We start from the raw sequence: 25560 nt of genomic DNA on the forward strand, positions 1-25560 counted from the left end.
CAAATATCTTGTAGAATGGCAGACTAGATAGGTTTTGAAAATGGCGATTTTTATAACTTACGTGACCTCGTGACCTTTACCCTGACCTTGAACCCGGACAAAAGTTATATTGTTGTGCAACACTCATCGACCTCTACCCACATACTAAGTTTCATCAAGATCGGAAAGAAAAATTGTTGACGGACGGACGTACGGCCGGACGGACATTTGGTCCGGCTTTATTAGGTCATCTCGGTAGAGATGACCTAAAAATGAATTAAACAAACTTTCCAGAAGAGGACTAACGCTTTCATGATTTATGTCAAAACATCCATTCATCATTCAAACCGTGCCAACGAACTCAACTTCGAACCAACACACATTGAAAATGACTTTATTGAAATAGAAACACACGAGTCATCAGTATACAGAGTTTTTCCAGCAAAGGATCAGGCAAAGCGACAGGCCAACATGCCGAGTTGATCAATTCCCTTCACGAAACTTGTACTGCAACTCGCTCACGTCATTCTGAGACACCTTGATCCAACCAGACTGCTGCATGTGATACACTGAAATGTAGAGGCAATATCAAAACCTATCCAATCAAAAACAGCATTCAATGCAAATAAGAAACTTTTTAAATTGGTCATCATTTTTATGATTCTCAGCAATTATGCATTTACTTTGCTCATTAACCAAAACAAGCTCGTCATAAACAGCTGCATATGTTCGTTCTCCCATGAAAGATGTCGAGTTTCAAGTTGACTTTACATGAGTTGTCGCCAGGTGCTTTTACTCACACGAACAGGGGCATGTGAACATGAAATGTTACTTCAAGTCCTCAACTCTCCATACCCTCCCCCTACCTCCCAAATCGCAAATCCTAAGCCCCCCTCCTGACCCGAAGGTGTCAATCCCCTCCCCACTCCAAGCCTTTAACGAAAGTCCTCATACCCCTCCAAAGCCTCAACCTCTCCTTCCCAACTCTGTCCCAACTTTGCTCCTCTCCCCCCAAAGTCTCAACCACAACTCTGTCCTCCCCTCTTAACACTCATAAAAGCAAACAGGCATTCCCACATCGGAATATTTAGCACTTTACCCTCCCCCATCATGCTATCACCGAATTCACAGAACTCTGTCACGGTCACCTGTCCAACTCACAATCCTGCGAGATTTGCAGAAATCCCGTGGCAGGGCAACACTCAAGTGATCATGAGCAGGCTGACTGTGCCAATGAACGGCCCAAAACCAATTATCTTCTTGCTGACGAGCAGGGACACACGGCACACACAAACAAGATTCCCAGAAGTCCTCGGACAAAAGCATTTGTTTTTTGTTCCCTGGTCAAATCGTTTTAGAGAAAAGTTGTAAATAATAGCAAGAATCTCCATCACCTCCACGGTAAAAGCCCTGCTTGAAAGAATGCGACAGTTATTTGGGCAGTGTATACACAACAGGCTGCTACCTCGATCGCTGAGGCCGAGCTTCACAGGGTCCGTGACACTTCACAGGGTCAGTTCAAAAATCCTTTTAACTCTCGCTTTGGTCGTTTTACAATCAAGGGAAAACTTAGAGGGAGGGTATGGCAATTGTGAATATGATAGCTCCGAAGATGTCTTTGCCTTCGCTTGACGTCCGTATGATTTTTCAGGTTGAAATTGCGGGTGCAGTCAGGTGAACTGTCCAACCAATGGCTGACAGAGCGACGGACACATGCAGCCTTTTATACTACAGATTTGTAATGTCATCTCTTCTATCTGTTATCCAGCTGACTAGAATGTCAGTTCGACACAAACCCAATCAGTAATACTGACCAACTAAATGCACAAATTTTGGGAATTTTCCAAAATAGTTGTATACCACCAATCTTTTTTTTTGTGAAAAACTGCATGCGACTACACTTCCGGTCAAAAGTTTTAGAACACCCCCATTTTTCCAGTTTTTACTGAAATTTACGCAGTTTAATGTTTCAATGTACTCTGAAATTGAAGCACAGAACAAATAAACAATTGCAGATAAAAAATAAATCATGGAATCGTTTTGTTGAACAAAATTTAATCTAAATGTTTGAATCATCAAAGTAGCCACTTTTTGCAGATATAACAGCCGAACATACTCGTGGCATTCTTTCCACAATGGAAATAAAATATTGTTCGGAAAGTTCTTCCCAACACTGTTGCAGAAGTTCCCACAAATGTGTTGCACTTGCAGGTTGCTTTGCTTTCACCCTTCTGTCCAGTTCATCCCAAACCAGCTCAATGGGGTTTAAGTCTGGAGACTGTGCTGGCCATTCCATGATTTGAAGCCTACCGTCTTGTTCTTTTCTTATAAGGTAGTTCTGACACAGCCTGGAGGTAAGTTTTGGGTCGTTATCTTGCTGTAGGATGAACCCTTGACCAACCAGACATAGACCAGAGGGTATTGCATGGCGCTGCAAAATGCTGTGGCAGCCCTTTTGGTTCAGGATGCCAGTCACTCTGTGCAAGTCGCCGACTGGATCCAGCAAAAGAGCCCTAGATCATCACGCTTCACCCTCCATGTTTGAGAGTTGGTATCACACACTGAGGAACCATCCTTTCGCCGACTCGATGGCGTATGAAAATCCTGCGTGATGAACCGAAGATTTCAAATTTTGATTCATCGGTCCATAAGACCTTCTTCCAGTTTTCAGTAGTCCAATGGCGGTGCTTCATGGCCCAGGCAAGCCTCTTTTTCGTATTTTGCAATCTTAGAAATGGCTTTATTACTGCCACTCGACCTGTCAAACTTGCAGCTCGAAGTCTTCTCTTCACAGTTGAAACTGAGACTTCCTTACTTCGACCAGTGTTAAGCTGTGCTTGAAGCTGCTGTCCTGTCAGCCGCCTATCAGGCAAGCTGTTGACTCTCAAACTTGTCTTCTGATTGTGTTGTGGCTTTAGGTCTGTCAGAGCTTCCTCCAGTTTCCAAGTGCCTTTTGATGGTGGAGGAAACTGTACTCACTGACACCTTGGCTTCTTTACAATTTCTCTAAAGGAAAGACCTACACTTCTAAGGGTTATAATGGTCTGTCTGTCTTCCTTTGTTTATTGTTTTCTCTCGCCATTATGATAGCAATATACTACTTCCTGCAATGCAATATTGTCCAAATAATGCTTCAGAGGGTGTAGCAACACAGTCTGTTCCAACACTACCTTTATACCAGGGGTTCCCAACCTTTTTTTTTTACTGGGGTACCATTTCACATGTTCGTGGTCCCACCAAGTATCACTGTACCAAAATTCACCTAAAATAGTGTTTATTTGCGATACAGATACGACAATGGGGAGTTAAACAATACTAACAATTCACAACTATGACATTGAGCAATCTGATCTGAAAAAAAGAATGATACAGTAAGTACCTATTTGATTGTGTAAAATGTCCAGTCAATGGGATGGTTGAGCCTGCTTCTTGCTCACAAGCAGGTCGATGTCAGGCTTTGTTTTGGATAAAGCGCACCGAACATCATGTTCAACATCCAGTAGGGATCTTTGTTTTGTTTTTAGAATAACGACTGACGAGAACCCAGCTTCACACAGCCATGTAGATGGGAATACTATGAGCGAATGAACAGCCAGGGCAGCTAGCTTAGGGTAAGACCCCAACATTCCACACCAGAAGTCCGCAAGATTCATCTCGTCAAACTGATCTCGGGCTGTGGAGTCGTTCTGGAGATCAATCAAGCTTTCCTGCAGTCCTGTTCCAGGTGGCAAATTCAATGCATTCATGCGAAATGGGTTGCGAATCATTTTCAGATCCAGTTCCTTGAGATCCGGAAAATAGGAGTTTAATTCCTCATCCAAATAAGCGAGGTGATCTTTTCACCAGTTGTATGAACTCCCTTGGGGGATTCTTTTCACGCTTCTGAAGGATATCGGCCGTGCAAGAAAACATGACCACAACTCCCGCTTCGACATTCGTCTTCCACAGACGGAGTTTTTCCTGAAATCCCTAGACCTTGTCTATGAAGTCAATGATAGTCGCGCCAGTCCCCTGAAGAGACTTGTTCAGGGCGTTTAACTGTGAGAAAATGTCGACCAAATAAGCCAGGTGCAATGCCCAGTCGGGGTCGTTCAAAGCAGCGACGAAATAGAGTCTTTGGTTTTCCATCGTTTTCGAAGAATTCACGAAGCTCAGCTCGCAGTTCAAACATGCGCTCCGCCATATTTCCACGGGATAACCATCTCACCTCAGTGTGGAATAAGAGAACTTTATGGTCGGAGTCGAAATCCTCGCAAAGTTTCTTGAAAAGTCACGAATTAAGAGCCTGGGATTTCACATGGTTTACAATTTTGATCATGGTTGAGAGAACGTCAGTCAATGGCTTAGGGAGCGCCTTGGCTGCGAGTGCGTGGCGGTGGCTCGTACAGTGTAGCCACGCACTTCAGGAGCAACTGCCTTCACAAGCGTTTGGAAACCTGATCTGCACCCCAACAAAGCTGGAGGACCATCTGTAGTACAGCCTTTCAGATCAACCCATGACAGCCCAACTTGATCAAAGACGGAAGACACCTCTTCGAAAATGTCCTTTGCTTTCGTTGTGGTTTTAAGCGGGTGACAAAATAGTATTTCATCCTTGAACTTGGCTTTATGCACGTACCGAACGAACGCTAACAGTTGGGCACAATTTGCCACGTCAGTTGACTCCTCCAATTGCATAGAAAATCCGCATGGAAATGCCTTGATTTCTGCCACCACCTGGTCACGAATATTGGTTGACATTTCTTCATTGCACCTCTGAACTGTGTTGTTTGACAACAAAAGAGAATTGAGCTTCTTGGCGCTTTGTTCTCCCAGCATGAGACGTACGATATCCTTTGTGGCAGGAAGGATGAGGGTTTCACCGACAGTCTGAGGTTTTTTTCTGTTCTGCAATTCGCAGTGCAACTAAGTAGGATGCCTTTACGGCTGCCGTGGACTGCTGTTGAAAACTGCCACTGCCGTCGAAGCGTGCTCTTTTCATGGCATTTTCCTTCCAATGAAAAAAATCATGGTCCTTGTTGCTGTGTTCAGGATGAACAGAACCAAAATGGCGCTTCAATAGACTTGGCTTCATAGATTGATTGCCGAGAACTTTTCCACAAATCACACACTGTGGAGCTTCGAATTCACCTTTTTGGATGGAAGTGAAGCCTAACTTGAGATAACTCTCTGAATATTTTCGCATTGACATGATGCTGGTGGACGATAACGGTAACAATAAGCCAGGCAATAAGCAATGATGACAGTGTGGCATGTAGAGACAAAACGAATAATAAGACTTTTGCACAATGGCCGAAAACAAACAGCTGTCAATGTACAGCCGCTTCCGATATAAATTCAATTACTGTGCACAAGCTGCATGAGAGAGAAGTAAAATAAAAACTGCGTTAAAAAAAAGGCACGTTGCCGCGTACCACCGAGAAAGTCCAAATGTACCACCTGTGGTACGCGTACCACAGGTTGGGAACCCCTGCTTTATACAGACAGAGGGTTTGTAACTAATCAACAAAAGTTGGGACACCTGTAGGAATTGTCTGCATCAACTTTCAATGCCTAATTTACTTTCATTGCTGCAGAACAGCTGCAGTTGCTAACCCATTACTTGTTCCCTGAAAAGGGCCTTTTTTAACAACTGAAATTTACATTATTTTTCAGTTTTTGGTAAACGAAACTTTTTTTTTAAACCTCTGGCAGTTTACCGCTTAGCTTTGTACCATTTCAGGTTATTCACTGGACCTGAACTCCTTAAATTTCAGTAAAAAATGGAAAAATGGGGGCGTTCTAAAACTTTTGACCGGTAGTGTACCTCACATCACCAACTTTCTGGAATTGACAACTAACACATGTACAGTTTTACTTTCCCCAGCACGAGTATGATGACTGGTTTTTTTTCCAATACAAGTGCAGATGTTTTGCCATCACATAGTGAATATTCTGTATTTTTACCGAAATCGTTTTTTTTTAAACGAATACAAATCCAGAGCAATGAATGTCTGTGTGTGTGTGTGTGTGTGTGTGTGTGTGTGTGTGTGTGTGTGTGTGTGTGTGTGTGTGTGTGTGTGTGTGTGTGTGTGTCTGTGTGTGTGTGTGTGTGTGTGTGTGTGTGTGTGTGTGCGTGTGTGTGTGTGTGTGTGTGTGTGTCTCCTGCATAACTTCAAAACCATGAAACATAGCAGCCTGACACTTTGCATGAAATATTAAAGGAACTCAAGGGAGTGCATGAATCAAAATTGGGTGTTTAAGTAAATTTAGGCAACCTTTTTGAAGATAATTTACGGTAAAAGCAGAAACAGGTAGCCTTTGGTCAGCCTGCGTTCAATGTGCTCAGCTCGGGGGTCTTAATCCGCCATTTTGCCCGCTCAGCTCAAAAATGCCTTGCCTTGGAACAGGTTGGTTTGTGCACGATAAAGCTTCATACCTACAAATCGCTCAACACATCGCAATGCTTATAAAACACCGGGAGACAGCAATGTTTGTGCTTTTATTTAATTCCCACACATGCAATAAGCACTCAAATCTCTTATCCTGAGCCAAATTTCAAAATTTAAACTGTGGAATTCACCTGAGCAGCAGTTCCGACTGTTAAAATAGTGTTCCTTTGTCCAATTCACACAATATTTGACACTCCGGGCATCTCTGGGTAGTAACTAGTATAACCGAACACTAATCGCTTTCCATGCCAGCCGTTCCTAATCAACCGTTTCACTGGAGTGCTTGCTTGAGCGCTTAATAGTGGTGGCCGGAAAAGATTCCAAAGGACTCGATTCCAACTTTGGAAATGAAAGAAATCAGTTGTGAACCAAAATTGATGTCGATTCCAAGCAGTTCCTACTTCTGAGAAATAAGCGTGATATTTTATTTTTTTACAGGGAAATATTTTTTGCCCCTGTTGGACATGTTCCGTCCAACGCATGGCCTGGTAATGTATATTGAAAAGGACCACACCCCAAGGGTGTTCTGTTTGGAATATAGCAGCAAAAGCAAGTCACTTGCAAACTAAACATGCTGCAAGAGAGTGTTCCTTTCAAATTAATAGCAAGGCGTTTAGAGTCGGCAGGTAAAGTTTGTTGATTACTTTGCTGGCGACCGGGCGGGCAATTCCTCAACTGATAAAGTTTTGACAACACATCATTCAAAATGTCCAGAAGTGCAGTTCTGAACCATTTTATAAGGTTCAGGAAAACAATCCGAAAGTTGCATGCTCACTTTTTTTCAACAGATATTGTTAACCTCCGCCATCAAAGATCGGAGGTTACTGTTTTCACCCCTTTCTGTTTGTTTGTTTGTGAACAGTATTACGGAAAAACTCGACGGATTTCGACGAAACTTGTTGGGGGGATTAGGTATGGTCCAAGGATCATGCCATTAGATTTTGGACTTGGTCCAAAATCCAATATGGCCGCTATGGCGGCCATTTTGAAAAAATATTTGAATTTTTTTTTTTGCATTTCTACATGTTTTAAGTGATTTCCAACCCGCCCCACCCAAAAAAAAATTGTTGGAGAAAAAAAGTTTTTGCAACTTTTTTTTCAACAAAATTTCGAAAATTTTTTGCATTTCTACATGTTAGTAATGATTTCCAACAAAAAAACATGCCAAAATTATAATTGCGGCTGATTTTGGAACTTCAGGTGGATATACCCACGTAAAATCAATTTCTGTCTCAAGGAATCTAGTTATGACGATTGAATTGAGTATGTAAAAGTTAAAAGTAAAAGGGAAAGTTGCAAACTATAACTCTGTGAGCACTATTGACATCAAATTGAATGAATAGGATATCAGGTTCACTTGAGTGACCTAGCAGTATTGGCGGCGGAGGTTTTGCACTCTACAGAGTGCTCCCCCTCTTGTTCATCACTGTAATACATCCAATCAATATGCTAAAACATTTGAATCTGCATTCTCAACCATCAATAATAGGTACTCTCTCTGATGTTTGGTTTTCAAAGAAACAAAAATCTGTTACAGCAACAAGTTCGCTGCAATCGATGATGGAAAGCACCTTCGCCTTCCCCCCTCCCCAGTACGCTGCCTTCGCCTTCCCCCCTCCCCAGTACGCTGCCTTCGCCTTCCCCCCTCCCCAGTACGCTGCCTTCGCCTTCCCCCTCCCCAGTACGCTGCCTTCGCCTTCCCCCTCCCCCTCCCCCTCCCCAGTATGCTGCCTTCACCTTCCCCAGTACGCTGCCTTCGCCTCCCCCCTCCCCAGCACTCTGCCTTCCCCCTCCCCAGCACGCTGCCTTCCCCTTCTCCTCACACTGCCTTCCACTTCCCCCTCCCCTCACGCTGCCTTCCCCTTCTCCTCACACTGTCTTCCACTTCCCCCTCCCCTCACGCTGCCTTCCCCTTCTCCCTCCCCTCACGCTGCCTTCTCCTTCTCCCTCCCCTCACGCTGCCTTCTCCTTCTCCCTCCCCTCACGCTGCCTTCTCCTTCTCCCTCCCCTCACGCTGCCTTCTCCTTCTCCCTCCCCTCACGCTGCCTTCTCCTTCTCCCTCCCCTCACGCTGACTTCCCCCTCCCCCTCCCCTCACGCTGACTTCCCCCTCCCCTCACACTGCCTTCCCCCTCCCCTCACGCTGCCTTCCCCCTCCCCTCACGCTGCCTTCCCCTTCAGCGAAAAATGGAATACGCAAAATTTTGATTCACTGACATATCACATGGCAAAGATTTCATTTTCACGTGAGTTGTGGGAACCGAGGCTCCATAAAAGCAACATACAATAACATTTTACCATACGTCTACAAAATGCAATGACTGACAAACACAGAGAACCAGGCAATTGGAATGCTGAATGCTGGAACTTCACAAAGCCTTGTTGCTCATCGGTTGAATGTCCACTCAGCAACCATTTCTCAACTGAGTGACCAATTCCACTCAACAGGACGAGTTGATGGTTCTCACCCCAGAATGTTACTGAGTTGCTCAAGGCATTGCTTCCTCACACGTCATCCATGCCTCAGTTCCCCCTCACCTCACACCCTCTCCTTGCTCCTTACCACATCAGCAACTCCCCCCCCCCCCCCCCGTCTCCAACAGTGTGGACCTCAAACATCCAAAGCTTCCGCTCCAACCTGACAGATCTCTCAATGCAGGCCGCTGCCGATAAACCGGACATCTGTTTAACATAATCCAATACGGGACAGCCATGCAACAAGACCTCACGAGATGTGTCTTATCATTTCCTCGATGATGACAGGCATGCTTCAGAGCGCAAGGTGGTCACACCCGATTAATGGGCCTCGGTGACCCTGCTTCATTTGTAACATCTGTTAAATCACTGCCGTTTGATTTCTTGCTGATGTCAGCGTCAAACCTGCCCTTCAGTGAATGGATTATTGTAAAAATACAATTATAAGCACAATTTATATGTAATATTACAATAAACTTAACTGAAACTTGATGTTACATTATTGATGAAGTTCTTAATCAGATTTAAGTTCATCAGAATAAGAAAGGTCAGTGACAATCAAGCTATCAATTAAAAACCACCCTGATAGTTTAATTATGAAATTTTGTTGCTTGATCCCAAGTTGTTTTGGATTCACGGAGCAAGGCTGGCATCAGTTAATTTGGATTATCAATGCAAAATAAAATAATTGCCAGAAAGCAAAACAAAATGAGCAACAGCCATCCTTACAATTGACGACTCCACCAGAATACGCATCCCGGTGTGTAGCATGGCAGATGGCACGACGACCAAGATCATATGCCTCCTCGGGAGTCATATCTGGTCGATGGTTGCTGTCTAACACACCATAGGCATATGTGGAACCAGATCCAACTGCAAACATGCCACCCGATAGCCGTGTCCCTTCTTCATTCACATAATAAAGACCGGGTCCCTGCAAGCAGCAACATATGTACCAATACTTACAAAACTTACTTAATTTGCAATTTGATTGTTACAACAATGGCATTTGCTGCTTACAAAATGATACAGAGGAGGTATTGTGTGCCATAAGCACGAGTAATAAACACAAAGTTTAATTGCCACAGCAGGAGTATGGGAGTGAGGGTTGGGGTAAGGTTTAAGGTCACAGGAGACAATAATTAGCTCGATATTTTTCATGAGCAAAGAATTGGTGAGACATTCAGATCAACAAAGTAGCACTTTGCAGTACTCATTCTACACGGTGTTTACAAAGTCCCGTTACCCCCTGATCATCATCTACCCTGGTATGTTTCATATACTACATGTTAATGTTGATGATAAGCTTAATTAATTAATGTTTGCCTTTCCTCTTGTGTGTTCATTATATTCATTTATCAAGTTCTGTGGTGGGGCAACAGGACTTTGTAAACAAACATACTGTACATGTCAGGATAATCCAAAAAATAAAAAACAAGCTCAAATGAGCTAAGATCCTTGTCCTCTTTATGATGACGTCATAAAAACGAATATGACATTATTGTGATGCATCAGGTTTGCGATAAATTATCTGTGCTAATGCCCGGCTTGATTCCCACAAACAAAATTCAAACAGCTTGCCTAGTTTCGGAGATAATGGTATCGGCGATTTCCATTAGCGGTGATATTATGACGTCAACTTTTTTCTAGGAAGAATTTCCAAATTCGGAGATGGTTACTGTCTGCGCAGGGTATTTTTTACCTATATGTGCCAAGTTTCAGGAAGTTTCGATGAAAACTGTAGGCTGTGAAACAAAAAAGTCCACAAGAAGAAGATGAAGAACAACAACGTGAGTAAGACTTAGAGATCCTCCACGAGGATCTAAAAACACATTTTTGTCATATACATTCATTTTTACTTTCAATATACCATTAATTATGGAAGATGAGTTGAACCATACTCTCTCTTTCCAGAGCACTGGTGCTGCTAAAGCTGTTTTTTGGCATGGGTTTTGCTGGGTGGTTTTCCATTGCCTTCCCAGCAGTCAGTCAGGTCATGGTTTTAGAATTTGTTCAGGAGAACTCACCTACTCTTCAGAAAGCCAGTACTGGAGGAGGTGGGAGGGTTTTGGGGGATGGGGGAGAGGTGGTTAATGTCTACAAATCAATCCTGGGAGATGGGACACCCAGTTTAAAGTACATCCATGGAATGGCATTACAATTACTTACAGGACAGGAAATCTCACAATTGGCAAGGGATGACATTTACAAGTGGGTAAAATTGTATTAAAAACCATAAACTTTATGTTGTTTAATATAAACTGCAAATACCATATTCTCTATAAAATTGCCCCCTGTACAGACTATCAAAAGGGTTGTTGCAGATCATGCTACGGATATAAAATGTAATCGAACAAAAATGCATGAACCAATAAAATTCATACTGTATTGTATGCGTACAGATAAGTCGAGCCGATTATGGATTTCTCTATTTTATCAAAATTTTCATGGAAATTAATGAAGTCATATTTTAGCAGATTTACCACAACTTACAGTAATTCAACTTCAACTACTGGAATCGTTTGATCAGACCTTTGTCCTCGCTTGTGGATTTAGGCACATTTTCCCCAATATTGAAAAAGTGTTATATTTAATTAGATTCCTAACAGATAGAAATGTTGTCGGTCTCCTCTCAGCCAGAACACAAGCCTGGTGTGGGCTGTAATGATGCAGATATATTTAACTGATCCAGCAAAGTGAGCCAGTACTTCATTATACTGTCGTAATAGAGATGCACATGCAAGACTTGATATTGAGTGGTTAATTACAAATGGATTTCTCCCGAGACTTTTCCAGCGCTTGGGGACTAGTGTGTATCAACAGTGGTAACTTGGTTCCGCATCAAAACGACTCTTTAAATGCTTTTGATTTCAGTACCACCACGGTTTTCTCTACGGTGTTCTACAAAGACTGCAACTACACCATGGCAATTGAAAAGTTTGTTGTTTGATTGAACAGAAAGTGCGGTACCACAGAGTACATGTGTTGTGGGTTTTGCACAATGTAAATTAATTTCTGGAGATTTTACAAGTACAAAAGATGATAAACATCCTTTGGTATATTTAACTCATATTACAAGTGCATTATAGAATGTAGCATTAAGCATTAATGATTAATTACACCCCCAACCCAATTCCAGTTTTAATTTTAAGGAGTAGGGAGAGAAGGAACTTGTTACTACGAGTCATGTCTGTCTCTCTGACTGTGCCACTTATTCAAAAATGGTACAGTGTGGCTTCCTTGGACTGACCTCTCCTTCTTTGACCAAATCACCCTTGAATCAGTCAAGTTGTCCATAGTCACCACAGAAAGGTGCCACAAAATGGGTAATTGCTTTTAGTGTCAGGTGCCTCAACCAAAAGTGGTAAATGATAGATCTGGCTGCAAAATTGTTGGGCAAATACAAACCACAGCAGCAGGTCACACTTGATGGTAGGCAAAGTGGTAGCCAAATTTATCAAATCACCATAAAAAAAAAATAGAAATTAAAACATTAATGGTCTTTCATAAAACATTTTCATTAAAAAACACAAACAAAACAAACAACAAAAGCCAACGACACAAAGGCCATTCATACATGCAAATCCCAGAGCAAGTAAAATGTCCACCAGTGAGACACAAAACTAGTACAAATGCCAGGAATTTCCCCTTTTTAGCTTTCTGTGCATCACGAGACAGACAGCTCTTTTGACCAAATTAACTGGTAATAACAGAGACAGTAAAAATGTCAGTTCAGCTGCAAACAAAAACCACAGCTCAATGAATATTATGTGATGCACAATGCAGCACGATATTGCCAGATGGGTGCAATATCGTGCTGTTATTATATCTGCCAATTATAATTGCATTTAATATTAAAATATAATGCCACGAAGAGTTTACAAATTAGTTCAAAGCATTTGCAACTTTTACAATCGTAGATTCCTAATTGGTATGTTTGGTGAGAGGTATGTGCAAAACAACAATCTAAAACAAGGAATTGCTGGTGTGAACAAATGGCTCGGACAGACGAGATGAAGCATAGGCAGAGCTTACCCGCTTGTCCCAGCCACAAATCATGGTGCCCATGGAAAGTCCCATACCCTTGTACTGGTACACCATATTGGCGAGCAGCTTGGATGCAGCCGCCACTGATATCCGCTCCTTATTTCGCAATTCATAGATTCTGCAAGACAGAACAGCATCACAAGAGCCAAACAAGTGTCGAGTACATTGCATTCCCAAAAATGAATTTGAGAAAACTCTCAAATTTCTGGATTACCGCAGCAGCAGTGCCTCAAAATATATTGTACAAAAAACAGACTTAAAACATAATACATGTACAATTATACATATTCCAAAACAAATGACTGCAATATAAATGCAATGGAAATACTTATAAATTATCAAATATCTAAAGATATTTGAAAATTCTAAATGCTTCTCATTGAACTTATAAAATGTGAATACCAAATACTGCAATTGAGTAATCAGAAGGAATCAGAATAAGCAAAGAGCGAAGATGGAGTCATCAGGAGGAACCTGGATAAGATTTGGGTTTTAGATGCTTCTCCTCTACCCCCAAACCCATCCAGGTGCAGCCAAGTGAGCCTTCCAAAAAACATTCTAAAAATTCACTCTCCTTAGAGAGAGAAATTAAGAAAAGAGTAATCTATACTATAAAAGTGAATTTGTATATTTCTTTATTTATACTGCACATGCTCCAAAAAAAAAATCAAAAACTAGAATAATTCGACTGCACGCAGTCGACGGGTATGCCTCCGCTCTCCCACACAAACGCTTGAGTATTGACATATTTGACCCTTGACCTTTATATCTGGCCCAAAATCTAAGCAGTTAATTGCCCTGTCTAACTTTACCTTTGTACCAAGGTTGATGAAATTCTGTCCAATATTCTTGAGTTAGGGCATAAACAGGAAAATTTCAGAGTTTGACCTTGACCTTTATCACATCTAGCCCAAAATCTTATCACTTATTTTCCCTGTCTTACTTTACCTTTTTACCAAGTTTAATGAAATTCTACAATTTGCTTCTTGAGTTATCGTGTAAACGAAAATCCGGACGGACGGACAACCTGGAAACATAATGCTTGGTGCCGGAGGCATTATGATAAAAAAAAAAAATGCTGAACGAAATCCAACCAAATTTTGCATATTGTCCAAGGGCACCTCAAGTATGGTTTCTGTCTGGATAGCACATCTGATCGAGGGGTACAGAGTTGGGGGAAGACCCCAATTCTCTCTATGTAAATGTGCATCATATAGCGTCACCTAGTGGTAGCCGGTATTACAAATAATCATCTTTATATTTCAAGAAAAATTAAGCAAACAACTTGAAAAGTTGTGCTGGTGTTGAAATGTGAGAGAATCATTTGAATTTTCAAAATGTTTCATTTCACTCATTTTAAGCAGAGGTTCAAATGAAGGCATCCAGGACTGAAGATTGAGCTTTGCAGCAAAGTGGAAGTGATTTTTTTTCCTCACGCCATTATACAAGCAGTAAGGATGGTGGAAGAATGTGATGTTAGCCAACTACCAAGCAAAGGAAGAGTGAATAGAGCAGAATGTGTGCAAAGTACAACATGTGTTTTGATTAAACTCGTCAGCAAAGCAATGGGAAAATGTGTTGTGGAGTTTTAAAAGAGAGGAAAATGAACAAAATTAAAGAAAAAGCAATAATTCGGATGAATAAAGAGAAATGTGAAAAAATAGAAAGAAGTGTGAAGGAACAGGTGTCGGAAAGAATCCAGAAAGATAGATTTCAGCAATTACTCCGAAGGCTTAGACACAGTAACAGGTACAAGGTACCAGAGGCCCGTGATCAGTTGTTAAGGAATATGTAGAAGTATGTCAGAAAAATACACCCGTGCGGGAGTGACGGTCATCTCTGCGAGAAAATATATAGCCTCCTGAAGGTAGGGTAGTTTTTGCAAACTTTGAAGTCACGTGAGGCGAAAACGAAAGCGAAATTCGAAAATCCGTCCTGACCAAATTTAGATATTGTCCCATAGATTCATCTGCCACAATCAAATTCAAGATTGCTTGAGAAATGTAGGAGGAGATAGATTTTGAAAATCGTCGTTTTCGCAACTTCAAAGGCCTCGTGACCTTGACCTTGACCTTCGGTGACCTTGAAAGTCATACCATCGTGTACGTCTCATCGACCTCTATCAGGATCACTCATAACCAGATCTCCCGCTTCAACTTCATTGTGAATGGACGGACGGACCGTCACCTCTCCTCTCAACACCAACATTATTAGGTCATGCTCGAAGAGATGACCTAAAAATCGCCATTTCCTTAAACCATTGGGCTTTGCTCATTTAAAACTGACGCGTCGAACAGGGAAAAGCAGCCTCATCCTGGTCATGTGATCCTACGCAACTACAAATGCTATATTTTGCTTTAGTATGTTATTAACAGCACTAGGGTTGCAATAATGATGGCAGAAACATTTTTGCCTGGGAAAGAATCCAACTTGTTCGACAACAGTAAGCGTGATAAAATTCTGGGAGGTCCATGATCGGCTGTTAGTGGCGTTTATGCCACATGCTTTAAACAACTAATCAGGGACCCTAATTGGCAAGGCATGGCTGCTTCTACAGAAATCAATGTTAATTCACCAAGTTTCATTTACTACAATGAAAATAAACTAATATCATGAAACAGTGCAGAAAATATAATTAGATCCAAAATGCACAATAAAAGAGCAAGAAAAGTTTGATTTAATTATCGACAAGTAAGAGCAGTTATCTTCAGAGCAAAGCTCTGACACACCTGCAATGCTTGGACAGCACTCTTTCCCAGTACATGCAGTCGGCCGCACCGCCAGCCATTGTGCCCAATAAGTAAGGGTTGATTTCAATCACCTTCTTCACAGTTTGTGATGCTGCAAAGATGCAAAGAAAATCAAATCAATGTAAAAAGGAGGCACCCACAGGGGCAAAAAGACATGGGAATGACGATAACAATCACCTGCTCAATTCTACAACATCGCATTTACTTCACAAATCGGGCAAATTGCAATGAACTCGAAGCACCCGTTCCCTCAGAGAGCTGCCAGGGGGTTTATGTTATTATACTAATTCAAACGTGCAATTCAAAATCCAAAATGCCTCTTGCTGCATCATTCGAAGCACCTCACTGCACTGGAAAACGTGGAGACACGGATACTGCACTGTAAAGGGCAAGGACTTGTAATGCCCTCCCCCACCTGGAGTGGTGCTACACGATACACATTTCCAAAGAAAATTTGGATCCCCCCCCCCAACCCCAACCCACTGCAAGACAAAAACACCCCAATACACTAATTGTGGTCAGGCTGATCTTACGTAGCAAATCTGCGTTTAATCGGCTCAGAAATGTAAGAGTAGCGTGACAAACAAGCACGTTTCCCCTTATGTTGTATCCTGATTTGTTGCGCAATAGCTACTCTACAAGCTGAGACCAAAAGGAAAGAAACAAAAAGAAAATGCCCAGACATTTGTGTCATTTTCCAGGAACGTATCTCCCACTATTCCACCCCCCCAATCCTCTGATACTATATTTTTCTGATACCCTCGAGTATCCTGAACATTAAATCAAATGTTAGCATTGCAGAAGTTGAGATGAACTAGTCATTTTGGCTGAATATTTAGCGGTACCCTCAAAACACGACTGGTTGATTAGCATCACATTCCATTTCCATGTTTCATACTTTGGTAATTTGTGGTGTCATCATAGCAGTAATACATATAAATGAGTTACCAAATTAAAGCTTAGATTTTGCTGGTTCTTCAGAAATTATATTATATTTCAGAAATATTTCATGCGAGATATTTGACTACATATGCCTGCACCCCACGTACATATCCGGCACATCACGAAAATTATCAAATTTCTCCATTTATTTTTGTTTGAAGTGCATATGTGAGACAATTCATCCAAGTCAAATATTAAAATAAACCGTATCCATATACCTATTACATTTTATAACACAACTACGATTCTATGACAAACTGACAAAGTTATGACAACATCAAAAATGGCACTCGTTAATAAAAGAAAGCAAAACAGCGAGCATGTATTCATGGGATTCAATACATGACACATACAATAAATCAACAACTCATGTACCAATTCCACATTTTATGCTTCTCTGAAGTAACATATCATCACAAACATTATGAATATTGCTGCGGTTTTATAAATGGCATGCCGAAATTGAAACACATATAGAACCTAGCTTCTTAAAATAGTTATTTCCGTAATGTACGTTAAGAATAGCACCTTCCCTGTAGGGGTTATGATGTAATTAAATGCGTTGGGTTGGGTAGCTAGCACCCCCTCTTAACCCAATGGGATAACAACAACAGCGCGTGATGACGTGTGCCGTGAATGCAGTCATCACGTAGGGTGTGCGTTGTTTTACTGCCTTGGCTTCTCCGCACGTGTGAACACCACCAGCGTTCTGGAAGCTTCGCTGAAGCCATGGCTTTAGAAGCGCACGCCAAATTCCCCTTTATTGTTTATAGCCCCACAAAGTCATTGTTTGTCTGTTCGCCTGTATGGACGTCTACTCTGTACTGTAATTTATTGCAGCCTTCCCCCATACTTGTTTTGTTTCCCTAATCCCCGTTCATTCCCCTCCATCTGAATACGACCGTCTGCAACTTGTGCATTTTCTTTCCTTTTTGTAAATACATACCTTGATTGCTTTTTATTGCATTCCCCCTTTTCCTGCCCCGGTTGCCTTTTGACTCCATTGAAGCCCTCGAGTTCCCTTCCTTCCTTTCTCGTCGTACCCCACATTGCTTGTTGCAAATAAATTGCTTGTTCACATTTTCCTTTCAGTCTGCCTGTGTCTGTCCTTTCCCCTTATTGGTCCAGCAATGTCCGTACATAAATTAGCCAGGAGGTTAATATTCTCCAACTAAATGGCTCTCAAATCAGTCTGGCATTGTGCTAGTGGTAAGCTCGGCCGCCTTAATCAAGATCCAATAAAGATAAAAGCAGCACAACCGCCGAGGGCACAATTGCCCGATGAGGAGACTGCGCATTCCCAGTTAAACGGAAGTCAGATGGAGGACACTGGGTCACGTGGTTAAATTGTTGGCATTCATGGTCGATTAGCAACCCGCCATGACATGGACTTATCAGTGTGCGACGGCCTCGATTCCCGGTTAGCCGAGGGAGAACCAGGGATACCCCCACCCGCATACCCCCGTGACTGCAACAATATTATGAAGGATGAAACTAGCCTGACAGAATGTATGCACATGAACAAGTCACCACCAAGCATGATATACTGGGTAATGTATTCAATGTAATGAACAGGCACAGAGTTCATTCATTGGTGAACATTGTCCATCTTGATCACTATCAGTGCCATCTCCACCAAACTGATATGGGATATCTGGCAGTTCTGCATCCGAGTCATCAAAGTCCAAATCTTCAGAAACTCGTGGTTCGTCGATGATATCGATGAGCTGTTGTGGCAGATGAGCTGTGATGGGGCGTATTTGTGGTTGAGTAATTGGTGTGTCTTCTGGGTTCAATGTTCTTGGCACGTTATGGGTTATTTGTGGTCTACACTGTCCTCGTTTTTGGAGTTTGCACAAACCACTTTCTGCTTTTTGGATCAAGGGGTAGTACTGAGCAAGAAGTATTAATGTCTCTTCTGTTAATCCATCATTCTGTGTGTTTGCATACCAGGATTCCAAAATTAGTCGGTGGCGTTTGTTTGACATGAGGTCCAGAATCTGTGTTGCTTCTGTCATAACTGTGACCAGAATATATGCATGACATGCTATGGCTGATTGTGAGGCCTTTCTCAGCCTCGTAGCTCTGGTATGTTCATTTATCCTTTGCTTTAAATTTATTCCCATTTCCCCTGCATAAGCTGTACCACACTCACATGCCGTGCGATATACCACATCTGATCTGTCCTCAAATGGTACTTTATCTTTATCTTTCAATTTTGTGACGGCATGATGAATGGTGTAGAGGGGTTTGTATGCTACCCGGATTTGTGCACTGTGTATGACTTTGCCAATCTCCTCTGATAATACTGGGTAATATGGCAAGACGTAGAGACCACGTTTGTCTTCTTCCTCCTCTCTTGTTAAAAATCGGTTGTTAATGACAGTTTGAGTCAATGGTGAGATGGAGGTGCTGTGTAATGGACATGTCTGCAAGGTAAAGTGTTTATCGCTTAATATATTATCATATGAAGTGGTGTATATGATTAAAATTATTCATTCATTCATATGTGGTAATACTTTAACTAAAAGTAATAAATAAGTTTGAATAAGGATATTGCATTGCTGTGTTGACCAACTGTTTGGACACAACTTTGAGGTTGTGGGTCCATTGATGTCGAGTTATCTACTGATGTGGATATGCGACCAGGGTTGTGGATCCGACGTTTGGAGGGATTCTGGGCTGAAAGGAACAAAAACTCGATGAAAACGGTGCCCAGCTGATGATTTGGGCAGTTGGGAAATAAATTGCTTACAAGTTAAGGTTATAGCTTCAAATATAGCTTTTCTAAGTACTCACCAGTACATCATATATGTGTTTGTATGGGGCATTTACGTGTGTGTGTGTGTGTGTGTGTGTGTGTGTGTGTGTGTGTGTGTGTGTGTGTGTGTGTGTGTGTGTGTGTGTGTGTGTGTGTGTGTGTGTGTGTGTGTGTGTGTTTTATGTCTGGCTTCCTTCTTGGGACTCCGGTGCAGTAATTGGTCTTTGTTTTACCAAATCCGGGTGGCATGTTTTGTCATATCCATTTTGTGTTGGAAGGTCTCACACCAGTCTAATTTCATTAATGGCAGCATTTTTTGAGGATGAAACCTGTGAAGCTCTGGAAGTTAGGGTGTGGGCAACACTGCGCTTATGTATTATGGGGTGGCACGAGTAGGTTAGTCCAGTAGGTTAGTTGTGTGTGTGTGGGCTTCTTATATACTGATGTTTTCAAAGTGCCATCTGGTTGTAATTGAACCTCCACATCTAGGAATGGTAGCATATCGAGTTGTGCAATTTCCATGGTGAATTTAATGCTCGGAAGAAGGCCAGCATGGTCCCGGTGAACAATCGCAAACATGTAATCAATATTTCTGACCCAGAAACATGGTAACCAAGATCATATACATTAATACCTTGACATATGAATGCACTAACTTACGAGTATTCCGAGTTACGAGCCGTTGCTCGGATGATTTTTTGCTTTGTGTTACGAGTCGAGATCCGAGTTACGAGTGGAGCGAGCTGTTTGTTTGTTTTGTTTTTTTTCTCCCGCCTTTTCACGCATCTCCCGCCACTCACTCGTTCAGTTCTCTTGGTTATCTCGTTGAGTAGGGTCGTACCGTAGTAATCTGCGTTGTGTTTAGCTCTTGTTTTTTCATTGGTGCAGTTATTTTGCCAAATTTCTTTGTTGTAACTCAACCATAAGTCCTAAAAAAGTAACTGCAAAGGACAGTGCTAAGAAGAAACGAATGATGTCGCTTGAAATGAAGCGTGAAATCATTGCAAAACATGAACGTGGAGTGCGTGTTGTCAAGTTGGCGAGGGAGTTTGAGCGTAGTACTTCAACGATATGTACTATTCTCAAGCAGAAGGATTAGTTGAAGGCTATAACGCCAGCCAAGGGCGTTGCGATTATTTCGAAGCTGCGGTAACGGATAATTGTAGCAAGTAAGTGTAACGGCAAAGGGAATAAAAAAAAAAAATGTAAAAAAAAAATTGTAGCAATTAAGTTTAGCGATAAAGTGAATTTAAAAAAAAAATTGGGGGGGGGGGCTGGAACGGATTAATGGTATTTTAATTAATTTCAATTGGGAAAATTGTTTTGAGAGACGAGCAAACCGAGTTACGAGCTCGGTCACAGAACGAATTAAACTCGTATGTCAAGGTATTACTGTATATGTATATATGTTTCAGCTCAAATCCGATAAGAAGAGCCAACACGGCCGGAAGTGGAGACCTCGGCGACTGAACGGGGTGCAATTGTTGGTGCACATTTGACAGGCACATCAGTGACAAAGGCTGCGGGAATTACTAATGCGTTACGATTAAGTTTCGAAGGTGATGTCAGCCTGGGAAAAACATCATCGGAATCAAGAGTGGGTGGAAGCACATATTCGCCAAGCGTGATGCACAGGCATTAGTCCGTACAGCGAGGCGAAAGAGTTCAACGGGTCGTGAGGACCCTGTATCATTGAAAATTGTCAAAAGGGAACTTCACAGGGTGGGATACCATTGCCAGGCAGAGGTTCAGGTCAGGTATGGGAGCATGTGCCAGAACAGCGCGTCGCTGCGTCCACTTTCCGCCGGTACTCCAGGGGCCTCCGTCTGGCCATCCCCCAGGCAGATGCCAGGCCCATCCCCATCTCCTTGAGATGATGGTCAACCTGCTGGAAACATGAGGCACGTGGTCGGCCCACTGGCCTCCTCCACTCATGAGACTCCCTCGCTGAGAGAATCTGGTAAGCAGGATCAGCGTCAGGAAAACGAGCCACATGTCCATACAGCCGCAACTGACGCTCACGGACTATGCAGGTAACAAATCTCATCCGAGTCTCTCTCAGCAACCGCTCGTTAGATACAAAATCCGACCAGCAATAGCCAAGGATTCTCCGAAGAGACCTGGTACCAAAGGAATTAAGTCTCCGTCTCAGATCCTTGGTCAGAGTCCAAGTCTCGCACCCATAGAGCAAGACTGGAAGTACCAAGGACCTGAAGACTCGGACTTTCGTCCTCCCGCACAGGTACCGGCAGCGCCACACCCCATGATCCAGTGAATCCATGACTCCCCAGGCCCGACCCAGACGTCTATTGACCTCTAACTCGCAGCCAGCAGAGACATGAATATCACTGCCAAGGTAAGTGAATCTCTCCACGACCTCAACATCCTCACCACAAACAGACACAGACAGGACAGCAGCATCCAAGATGTCACCGAAAGCCTGGATCTTAGTTTTGACCCAAGAAACCCGTAATCCCAGCGGCTCCGACTCCTCATTCAGTACCTCGAGGGCCCCCAAAAGGATGTCTAAAGTCTCCGCAAAGATGACTGCATCGTCTGCAAAATCAAGGTCCGAGATCTTGACATTCCCAAACGATGCACCGCAACTTGATCTCTCCGACATCCTCCCTAAAATCCAGTCCATACAAGTGCTGAAAAGTGTGGGGGCAAGTACACATCCCTGACGAACTCCAGTAACAACTGGAAATAAGTCAGAGGTGGTACCACCACACTTTACAGCACTCTCAGTACCAGAGTAGAATTCAGACATCAGATCGATCAGTTTTGGTGGCACCCCACGAAGACCAAGAATCCTCCAGAGGACATCCCGATTCACTGAATCGAACGCTTTACAGAGATCAACATAGGCTGCAAGCAGCCCCTGCCGAAACTCTCGTCTGTGTTCGGTGAGGACACGAAGTGCAAGGATACGGTCAATCGTTGACCTCTTTGGTGTAAAGCCTGACTGCTCTGGACGCTGGTGCTCAAGCAGATGGTGACGAACCCTATCGAGAATTATCCGAGCAAAGACCTTGCCCGGCACTGAGAGCAGCGTCACCCCTCGGTAGTTGTTGCAGTCTTGGCGATCACCCTTCCCTTTCCAGAGAGGGACAACAAGGCCCCTCTTCCAGTCAGTTGGGATGATGCCTGTGTTCCAGGCAGAGCACAAAACTGCATGCAACGACACGAGTGCAGCATTTCCACCAGCCTTGAGAAGTTCGGCATGGATGCCACAGATCCCTGGAGCTTTGCCCCGTTTCAACTGGTTCACCGCAGCCCGTGTTTCCACAAGCGAAGGTGGACCACAGTTGATTTGAGGGTCAGCAACAGGGATTGTAACACCCTTGACGTCCAACTCGACAGCTGGGGGATCAGCCTGGTACAACCGCTCAAAGTAACCGGCCCAGCGGGCCTTCACTTCAGACCACTCTCTGCTCGAACTGCAGTGCTCCGAGGGATGGGCTTGGATGAACGTAATGCGCGAATTCCCCTGTAAGCGGGACGAGAATCACATGTCCACAGGTGATTCTCTACCCCCTCACAGATTCCTCGCACATCGGCCTCCTTGTCCACCCTCAGTGCACGTACAGTTTTACGCCTCAGCTCCCTGAACAGCTCAGCTCTGCCATTCAGCCTGGCCCTGCGACTCTGGTCAATGGTATCCAGTGTCCCTCGAGAGACAAAATTCTTCTTTGCCCTGCGGTGAGTTCGAAGACATCCACCGGCAACATCAAGGACGGTGGTCTTGAAGGCACTCCACAACTCTTCAGGACCCCCCAAAGCACCCAGACCCCCCAAGTGTCCACTCAGCATGTTCGCAAACTCCTCAGCTACTCTCTCATCCCTGAGCTTGGCAACATCCAGCCTAGGCTAGGATGGTACCATTCTCCAGGATTTAAGGTGCAGCTTTAGAGTTGCTACAACAAGCCTGTGGTCAGTATTGAGGAACTGAGCACTCCGGTAGACCCTGCAGTTCTGGATCAGCCTCCAACGACCGTCAATGAGGACATGGTCAATCTCCTTTGCCACACCGCCAGTGTTGGAATACCAAGTCCAGCGATGAGCTTCTGGGCGCTGAAACCATGAACCAGCGAGCCTAAGTCCATGACCTTAGTGCTATTCTGGTTAATAGTTCCTGACCCATGGGGACCAACACACACACCTCATAACCGTCCCTATCAGTTCCAGTCGATGCATTGAAATCCCCCAAGACTAGAAGTGTATCTCGTCTGGGGCACTGATCAACCACAGACTCGAGTGTGGCGTAGAATGCATCCTTCACGGTGAGATCACTCGCCTCAGTCGGAGCATAAACAGAGACCAGGGAAATGACACCTAAGGAGTGACAAATCCTTAATCTCATAATACGCTCGTTGACCGGTGTTACCTCAATTATCATTGGGGTCAGCTTATTGGACGCAGCTACAGCAACTCCTTGGGTATGGTAACCATCAGAGCGACCAGACCAATAGTAGGTGTAACCACCCACCATTATCTCGCCGCAATCCGGTCTCCGAACCTCAGAGAGAGCTGCAATCCCGATGTCCAAACGCTTGAGCTCAGATGATAACAGAGACAGGTGATCATCCTCTCTTAGGGATAGGACATTCCAGGCACCCACCCGAAGGGACCGCCTCAGGTTAACCCAAGGAGACCGCCGTCTGGTGGACGACACCTCAGCACCACTCCGACACACTCTCCCGCAATCTGACCCAGGGATGTTACCCCGTGGTTTCCCTCCGATCAAAGATTGGGGGTCCCGAAGGCTTTGCCCCAATCCCGTCATCCGGTGAGCTGCCCTGCGAAGGGAAGCTGCACAGGAGGTACTCCCACGGAGTGGGTTTTCAGATTTTTTTGCGTTTTTACGTTTTGCGGAGTGAAGGGTTTTACGGTGGCCGGAGTGCAAATCCTGCCACCAACCTCCTAATAAGAAGTAACCCAACTGCAGGAGGACGTCCGCAGACACAGTTGGGCACTAGATATGGATGGCCGTTGGCTCACAAGGAGCTCCTCCGCCCTTTGAGGATTGCCTTCGGCAATCGGACAGGCAGAGGTTGCTTTGCCCAAATTGCTCGTATTATAAACACCTGGCAACACCTGTTTGTGGGTCCAGTGGTGCAAGGAGCATAGGCAATGGACTGCTAAGCAGAAGAGGAATGTGATATGGTCTGATGAATCGTCCTTCGCAATGTCTCCGACGAATGGACGTGCGCAGGTGTGACGACAGCCCAGGGAGCTCCACAGCCCAGAGTGCCTGGCTCCAACAGTAAAAGGTTCTCACAGTTCCATAATGGTGTGGGGCATGATTTCCTGGCACTGCCTGGGTCACTCATTCCATTAGAAGTTCGGGTTGATGCAGTGCACTACATCATTACTGGCCTGAGTGATCATCTGCATCCTACGATGCAGCATTTCTTTGCTGCTGGGAGGGGTGTCTTTCAGGACGACAATGCTCCAGTTCATATGTTGTCACCGGATGGTTTGGGGAGCACAATATCCATCTTCCATGGCCTTTCCAATCGCCAGACCTCAATCCCACAGAACATTTATAGGACTGTCTGGAGAAGCACCCAAAACAGCAGTTTCTACCTCCATCAAACCAAAATGAATTCAAGGACCTCCTTGTTGAAGAATGGTGTGAAATTCTTGCAGAACAGCTCCAGACCCTTGTTGACTCGATTCTAAATCTCATCCATGCCGTCTTGGATGCACGTGGTGGCCAAACATACAACCAAGTAACATTCTGTTGGTGTTTCCATTTTTCATCCACTACCTGTAGTTTTCAAAATCAACATTTTCACAAGATTGTGACAAGCAATTTCCACTTTCGCATGCTCATGCAAAACCCAGTTTCCTTACCGACGTAAGAACCTGCTGTAGCACGAGAGTCAACAGCGACGATGACCCCATGGTCAAACTTGAAAGCCAATGTGGTGGTTCCATGGTGAAACTCTATTTTCACATCACTCTCGCCTGATGCAAAAGGCTTCAAGAATTCCACGGGCTGGAAGAGAATATTTTTTCATTCACAAAGCCAATAGTTAAACTTAAAACATGTAAAAATCCACCACTCCCTCCACCCATCCCCCCGCCCCCCAAAAAAACTGCAAAGGATAAATTTGGAATTGGCATCAAAAGAGCAAAAGCCTGATGACACAGCAACACTACAACAATCA

At 43.7% G+C, this 25560-nt stretch overlaps 1 protein-coding gene across 1 annotated transcript in view; it reads right to left on the bottom strand.

Annotated features, from left to right (window-relative positions):
• Nucleotides 1–357: 357 nt before the first annotated feature.
• PSMB8 (proteasome 20S subunit beta 8) overlaps nucleotides 358–25560 on the bottom strand; it is a 34257-nt gene continuing 9054 nt past the window's right edge. The window contains exons 2-6 of the mRNA XM_085888366.1: nucleotides 25244–25388; nucleotides 15661–15772; nucleotides 12920–13049; nucleotides 9614–9818; nucleotides 358–548 (exon numbers count right to left, since the gene is read on the bottom strand). Coding sequence (XP_085744492.1) covers nucleotides 463–548; nucleotides 9614–9818; nucleotides 12920–13049; nucleotides 15661–15772; nucleotides 25244–25388 — 678 coding nt within the window. The 3' untranslated portion in view covers nucleotides 358–462. The remainder of the gene's footprint in view (nucleotides 549–9613; nucleotides 9819–12919; nucleotides 13050–15660; nucleotides 15773–25243; nucleotides 25389–25560) is intronic.

This window comes from Eptatretus burgeri, chromosome 7 (genome assembly GCF_056783735.1).
Source record: "Eptatretus burgeri isolate ZD-2024b chromosome 7, Ebu_testis_v1, whole genome shotgun sequence".
In the NCBI taxonomy this organism is placed as follows: Eukaryota; Metazoa; Chordata; class Myxini; order Myxiniformes; family Myxinidae; genus Eptatretus; species Eptatretus burgeri.